The sequence below is a fragment of the Haliaeetus albicilla genome, chromosome 10 (genome assembly GCF_947461875.1).
Source record: "Haliaeetus albicilla chromosome 10, bHalAlb1.1, whole genome shotgun sequence".
NCBI classification, from domain to species: domain Eukaryota; kingdom Metazoa; phylum Chordata; class Aves; order Accipitriformes; family Accipitridae; genus Haliaeetus; species Haliaeetus albicilla.
In genome coordinates, this window is record NC_091492.1 from 44,358,306 (window position 1) to 44,365,565 (window position 7,260).

Sequence of the window (7,260 nt, forward strand, 5' to 3'; positions counted from 1 at the left end):
ACAGGAGCAAGGCTTGGGCAGGGGCAGGCAACGCCTGGAAAGAGGGATGGGCAGGATTTGGTTTTTTTTTTAACCTGCTGTTGGTTAGGTAGAGCTGCCCAGCTGAGCTGAAGGGGAAAGAGGAGCAACAGGAGGCTATGGAGTGTGACCCTGCCCCAGTTTGGTGCTGATGCCCGGGGCTGGCATGGGCATGGAGAGATGGCAGCTTTCCCCAGGGGACCCCCAGGAGAGCAGCAGCAGGGACTGCTACAGGGAGGGACTCTTCACCGGATGCCTCAGTGGGACAGTGCTTACAGCCCTGTTACGCTTCCCTGACCATGTGGGCCTGAGGACATCCTACCTATGTCTGCGCTGCCTGAGGCTCCCCTGTCACCCTGCATACATGGCTCTGAGGGGGACAGCCTGTCACTCTCTGCAAGGGCACAGGTCTCACTTTGGTCTGGACCCAGCAGGCTGTGCCTGCAGAGGTATCTGTGGGTGCCAAGACAAGATGGCAAAACCCAGCAGGATTTGCAGAGCCGGGGGAGGAGGAAACCACATCCACCAGCACGTGAAGCGCTGCCAAGTGGGGCATCCACTCAGCTCAGACCCAGCTTTCTCTAGTGCAACTTCTCTGGTGGGGCAGTATCGCCACCACAAGGCTTGGCTGGCCCCGTTGCAGCTCCCGCATCAGCAGCTGCATCCTCGGAGAAGCTCAGCCCTCAGAGATGGCCATTAGACTCCATGAAAGGGCTGCCCGTTGCCAGCCAGAAAAGGGTGACGCATCTGTGGTGTTCCAGAAATGAGATACCATCACAGCCCAAAGTAGGGCATGCTCATGCTGGCAGCAGCACGGGACAGGTAACTCTTCTACCCAATGCAATGCTCCAAAGACCCTGTGCTGCCTGCCTGGTGTCGGCTCAGCAGGCAGACACCTAGGGCCCCAGGTGTCACCCCTTGCATATAGGAAGGGTTTTCCTAGAGGACACCTGCAGCACCAGATGGTGCCTGGGGAAAGGCTGGGTCACCTGAGCTCAAGGAAGATGCACCCAGCTCCCTGCACGCTGGGTCCAGCAGACCGCCGGGCCCCTCGGGGACAACCATGCCCAGAGGATGGCAGCACACCCGTGTCCTCACCCAGCTGTCTTGGACAACCCTCAAGGAGCTTCAGTCTGCGAGGAGAAGAGCTGAGCAGCCTCCAGACGTGGCTCTACACAGGCTGGATGGGCCCCCAAGGCAAGCGGGGCAGAGGGGACGCTGCCCGGACAGCCGTGAGAGCGGTGGCTTAGAAAGGTGACAGCGGCCGTGCCAGAGCCCCCTCGCCGCAGGGAGCCGCCGGTGGAGGGCAGGCGCGGCCCCGGGCGGTGGCGGGGGGCCGGGCCCGGGGCCGGCGGCACAGGGGCTGCCCCGGGGCTGACAAACGGGCGGTCCCGGTCGGAGCTTCGCGGGGAGCAGCGCCCGGTCCTCGCGCCGCACGGGAGGCCCGGGGCCAGCCCCGGCGCTTCGGCGGCGGGGCGGGGTAGGGAGGTGGGGGCGAGGCTGGCGGCGACCTGGGTGACCCGAGGCCGTGGGTGCTGCGCCCCCGGCCCCCCCCACCCCCGCCTCGGGTCTCTGCCCTCCCCCGCCGGCGGTGGGGCGGGTCGGGCGGTTTTGTGCGTGTGCTGTCGAGCCGGAGGAAGAAGGCAGCGGGCTCCGGCGGCGGAAAGGGCATTTATTGGGGCGCGGCGGGGCCGCGGGCGCTACAGCTTGGTGCCGGCCGAGGGCAGCTCGGACCGCTGCGTGGGGCCGCTGAGCGTGGAGGAGGCGGTGGCGGCGGGCGGGCGGCGCGGCCCCAGCAGCAGGCGGCAGCGGGCGCGGAAGCGGCCGTCGAGGAAGGCGTAGAGCAGCGGGTTGAGGCAGCTGTTGAGGTAGGCCAGGCAGGTGGCGTAGGGGTGCAGGCGGGCGATGAGCCCCAGCAGCGCGCAGGGCAGCTCCAGCAGCCCGGCGGCCGCCAGCGCGAAGAGGCTCTTGAGCAGGTGGAAGGGCAGCCAGCAGCCGGCGAAGACGGCCACCAGCGCCGCGATCAGCCGCAGCAGCCGCCGCCGCGCCGCCGCCTCGGCGCGCCGCGGGCGGAGGTGGCGGCGGACGGCGGCGCCCACGCAGCAGTAGCAGACGGCCATCAGCAGCAGCGGGGCGGCGAAGCCCAGCGCCGTGGCGCCCAGGCTGAGCGCCGCCGCCCGCCCCGCGCCGCCCGCCGCCAGCTCGCAGAGCGTCCGGTTGCGCGGCCCCCGCCGCGCCTCCCGCAGCAGCAGCGCCGGCAGCGCCGCCGCCGCCGCGGCCGCCCAGAGCGCGGCCAGCGGGCCCAGCCCGGCGGGGCGGCGGCGGGGGGCGGCGCGGGCCGGCGGGGCGGCGCGGGCGGCGGCGCGGCAGCGCTCGGCGCTGAGGCCGCCCAGGCAGAAGGCGGAGGCGAACATGCTGAGCAGCACTAGGAAGCTGCTGAGCTTGCAGAGCGCCGCGCCGAAGGGCCAGTGGAAGCGCAGCGCCGTGTAGGCGGCCCAGAGCGGCAGCGTGGCCACGAAGGCCAGGTCGGCCAGCGCCAGGTTCCCGATGTAGGCGTCGGCGGAGCGGCGCCGCGCCCGCGGGCCGCGCCACACCGTCAGCAGCACCAGCCCGTTGCCCGACAGCCCTAGGGCGAAGACCAGCAGGTAGAGCAGTGGCAGCAGCGAGAAGGAGGCCTCCCAGTCCGCCTGCCACTCGCACGCGTCCCCCGTCGCGTTGTCCGCCGTCTCCTCCCCGTAGTAGTACTCCTCCGCCTCCGCGTACTCCATCGCGACCACCGCCGCCCCCCGCGCCCCGCCGCGCCGCTATAAGGGGGCCGTCGGCCCCGCCGCTGCCCCCGCCCTGGGGCGGCCCCGGGGCCGTCGCTCCGCCCCGGCGCAACAGCCGCCCCCCGCGCCGCGCCGCCCCCTGCCCCAGCCGCCGCCCCCGCAGGCGGCTGGGCTCGCCGCCGGCATCCCGCACCGGGATGCGCGAGGAGCGGAGCGGCGGCAGGAGCGGTTCGCCGCCCGAACCCCGCCCCGCTGCCCGCGGGGCACCGAGGGCGACGGGCGAGGAGGGGCGGCCGGCAGGCGCGGGGGGATTTCGGTATAAAACGCACGATGCTTCCTGCGGTGCCCACCCACCCCGAATCCACGTTCCCGCAGCCTTTAAAAGCGAGCGCACGCCCGGCGCGGTGCCGGAGCTGAAGGCTGGAGCAGAGTACCAGGCATCACGCAGGATGAGCAGGCGAAGATGCGGAAAGCAAAGGGAGCAAAAGCCTCCCGGTGAGCACGGCAGGGAAGCAGGGCAGCACTCAGCGTGGGGAGCCTGTGGGGTCCCTGCTCCGGGCATGTCGGCACTCTGTCCTTGTGCCAGGGGCTCCTTGGTGTTGCTGTGCTGGAGCTGAGTGTTGCCTTGGCTGAGTGAGACTTGGAGGTCTGGGGGAAGGAGATGAAGCAGGCCCAAGAGCATCCTGGCCTCGTGAAGCACCATCCCCCACCTCTCCACCAGCACCGCATGCCTTCCTCCAGCGGCTACCTCCGGCACCAAACCTGCTCTCACCTCCCTGTTCAAGCACAGAGGAATGGAGGAGAGGTGGCGGGACGTCCCTCCTACTGCTTTCTGCAGAGACCTGCACATTTACTGTGCTTTCTCAAAGGCAGAGGCGAGTTTATTCCATTCTGGCCAGTGTTTTGTAAGAGCTGTCAGGTCCTTGTTCCCACTGGACCTGGTGATAAGGAGAAGGTGGCTGCCTCCTGCAAAGCAATCTCTATGTGCCGAGCACAGGAGAAGAGTGAGCCTGCGCTGAAGCAGGGGAAGGAGCTCTTAGCACCGCTCGGTTCAGGAAAGTCGGAAGGAGAGGGTGATGCTGCAGCTGAGAGCGCGGACTTCCTTTTGAAATTGCAGGTGGGTTAGCTGGACGTGCTGTGCCACCCCCTGGTTCGCAGCATTCAGCGGCAGCAGGGCCCTTTGTCAAGTGTTTATACATTCCCCAATGAGACTGCACCCATTAAGGATCCTCACTCTCCCCTTCCACAGCTGCACGGAGGGTGGGGAGCAGGTGGGATTGTTGGGAGCCCCGGAGCCAGCAGCATCTGCAAGGTCTCCGGAAGCAAGTTCTCTCTCCACTGGGCTGGTTTCCTACAGATCATGGTCACTTTATTTCAGAGAAATTTTCTTTTCTTTCTTTTCCCCCTCTCAGACACACCATAAAAACATCCTTGTTTGAGGAGAGCCTTGCAGAAGATGCTTCCCCTGTGTTGGTCCCGAGGTGGCGGGTGGCCAGCTGCAGCACTGCCAGGAGCAGGGAGGGAGTGCTGGGCTGTGGTGGGCTGCTTGCTCCCAGCAGAGGTTTTTCCCTCACTGGGAGGGGAGCGGCTCCTGTTCCACAGTGGGAGGAGGGCAACCTGAACCCTGGACCATGGGCAGTAAGTACCTGGGAGCCAGGCAAGAGGACTTCCCTGGGCAGCAGGGACATTTCTGGGTCTTCTTCATCCTCTGGACTGTGTGCCCAACACTGCAGAGCCTTTCCTCAGCCTCAGCTGCCACGCTGCACAAAGCTTGGGGTCATAGGGGACTGCGGGGTGAGCAGGAAGGGTGCCCCACACCTGCAGCAGCTTGTGAGTGGGCAGTGGTGTCTGTGCTGGGGTGCTGCGGGCAGTGAGGACATGTTGGTACCACTGAGGACATCCTGGGGCTGTGCTGCACATGCACGCAGGAGGGCTCCCCGAGCCCTCATGGCTGCACAGTGATGAGGTGCACCCTAGGAGAAGACGGAGATGTCTTTGGTCACCACCTGGAGCTGTGACAGGTGCAGGGGAGGTGGTGCTCCAAGGAGGTGAAGAGTTTTGCGCTGCCAAGGGCAGGGTTGTGTTGAGTAGAGTTAGACTAGATATGAGGAAGACATTTTTTTACAATGAGGGTGGTGAGACACCGGAAAAGACTGCCCAGAGAGGTGGTAGATGCCCCATCCCTGGAAGTGTTCAAGGTCAGGTTGGATGGGGCTTTGAGCAACCTGATATAGTGAAAGGAGTGCCCGCCCATGCCAGGAGGTTGGACTAGGTGATCTGCAAATGTCCTCTCCACCGCAAACCATCTTGTGATTCTATGATTCAATAGAACAAATTCACATTTGGTTCTTTTCAGTTTACAACAGAATTCAATAAGGAAGGGCCAGTGCACAGTGGAGGTCTTAAAATTGCTGCCAGGTAGGGAAATTGCAGTGACAACTTCCTCCAAAAGAGAAAAATCACCTTGGGTATCTTCCTTGGAGGATTCTGGGGCTGCTACCTGAGATCTCAGGTCCCTATAACAAAAGGTCAAAAGACTCGGGGAGGAGTCTCCGGTAGATCTGGGAGGAGAGAGTTTCCTCCAGAGGAGAAAAAACATCTAGGGTAGCTTCCTTGGAGGAGTCTGGGACTGCTACCTGTGATCTCTGGTCGCTATAAAAAAAGGTCAGAAGACTCCAGGAGATGCCTGAGAGGAGTCTCAAGCGGATCTCAGAGGAGAAAGGTTCCTCCAAAAGAGACCCAACAGCTCAGGCAGCTGCCTGGGAGGAGCCCTTGGTGGCTACCTGGGATTACAGACACCTGCCAGAGGAAGAAACCTGTATCAGGTGTCCATGCTGGGAAGCCCCTGAGATGTTTCCAGGGGAGGAAGGAAAGGGGTCAGGCAATGCTGGTGTCCCCTGGAGCCGTGGCAGCCCCAGGGGGCTGGGCAGCAAGTCTTGCTCATGTACTCAGGGAACAGCCGATCGCCAGTTCTTGGGTCAGGAAGGAGTTTTATCCTGGGGCGAGGTTCCCTCAGCAGTGTCTGCCCACAGTGAGTTCATCTGCTGTCTCCTGGACACTGGGTCGGGCTGTTGTACCAGGCAAAGGGGTGCCTTGGGTGCCTGGCGCTCCACAGCCGTCAATCTCCAGCAGCCCACTCCAGGGGGGTCCGGCAGCCTCTGCCCTGCTGGCAGCCTGGCTTCCCCAGGGCCTGTCCCCGCGGGCAGGGATGGGACTGGAGCCTCTTGCCAGAGCCCAACCCCCCCTCCACATCCCCACTGCCCAGCGGACAGCCCAGTGCCTGCAAGGGCCCTGCCAGACCCCTGGCCCCAGCAGCAGCTTTTATGACATACATGGCTGGGCGGGCAGCGGCGGCTCCTTCCTGACGGAGCGTCACGCCTGCCTGCAGCCTTTCCAAGCAGGCCATGTTTTGCGGAGGGAAGAGCCCCAGGTGACCTGGGGACATGGAGGTCCGTGAGGTTCCCCTGCCAAGCTGGCCCAGGGAAGAGAGGCGGAGGGCTGGAGGGCACAGCTGGACTCCTGCTCCTGCAACAGCAGGGACTCGCTGGCCAGAAATGGCCCCGAGGACCCCGGCAAGGGGCTGTGCTCAGTGCTGCAGAGGAAGGTGAACCCCCCCCGGGACCTGTGCCAATCTGCCCGGGGGAAAAAACTCCTTCCTGAGCCCAGCCCTGGTGGCCCGAGCAGGGTCCGGGGAGCTCCTGCGGGGGAGCGCGTTTGGGGTCGGCAGCCAGGGACCTTTTCCAGCCTGTTTGGTGCAGAGACACGGGTGGGCGTGGGGCATCAGTCCCGGGAGAGCCGTCGCTGACTCCTCTTTCCCGGGAAGGGCAGGTCGCTCTCGCCGTGTCTCTGTCCTGCGCCCACCCGGGTTTCTTTGTCCTGCCAGCTGCTGCCCAGCGAGGAGGGTTCGGCTGAGCTCAGCAGGGATGTCCCGGGACCCGCCGAAGGAGAGCTCCTGCTTGGTCAGCATCCTGACCGCTTCGCCTTGGGGGGGGCTCCGCCGCTGTGCCGAGCTCCGCCGAGCCGAGCCAAGCACAGCGAAGCCGAGCCGAGCGCAGCCAAGCACGCCGAAGCCGAGCCGAAGCCGAGCGAAGCTTTGCCGAGCGGAGCCGAGCTTTGCCGAGCCGAGCGGAGGCGGTCGGGCGCAGCGCCATGGGCGGGCAGGGCGGGCAGCGCTGCCTGCGGGCGCGGTGCGGCTCCTCCAGCCGCAGGTGATGGTGGGCAGGAGCCGGCCCCTCGGCACCGCGCACCGGGCGCTGCAGCTCCTCGTCCGGGGGAGCGCGGGCGCGGAGACCTCCTGCCCACGGCAGGGGCGGGCGGGCAGATGGAGAGGGACACTGCCAGGGGCCGGGGAGCGGCCCGGGGGGCCCCGCGTCTCTGGCAGCGATTGCCCCGGTGGCAAGGACACCGACGCGAAGGGACCGAGCCGGTGGCAAGGACACCGACGCGAAGGGACCGAGCCGGTTCCAAGGACACC

The 7,260-nt window shown here is 65.7% G+C and overlaps 1 protein-coding gene across 1 annotated transcript; it reads right to left on the minus strand.

The window, feature by feature from the left end:
- Positions 1–1,670: 1,670 nt before the first annotated feature.
- On the minus strand, positions 1,671–2,843 carry LOC138687184 (apelin receptor A-like). Its single transcript, XM_069793148.1, has one exon. It carries the CDS (start codon positions 2,784–2,786, stop codon positions 1,719–1,721), a length of 1,068 nt encoding a protein of 355 aa, XP_069649249.1. The 5' UTR covers positions 2,787–2,843; the 3' UTR covers positions 1,671–1,718.
- Between the last annotated feature and the right edge of the window lie 4,417 nt (positions 2,844–7,260).

Bases quoted from the DNA above. Each gene is read 5' to 3' on its own strand.
- LOC138687184 (XM_069793148.1), bottom strand. From the start codon at position 2,786: ATGGAGTACGCGGAGGCGGAGGAGTACTACTACGGGGAGGAGACGGCG.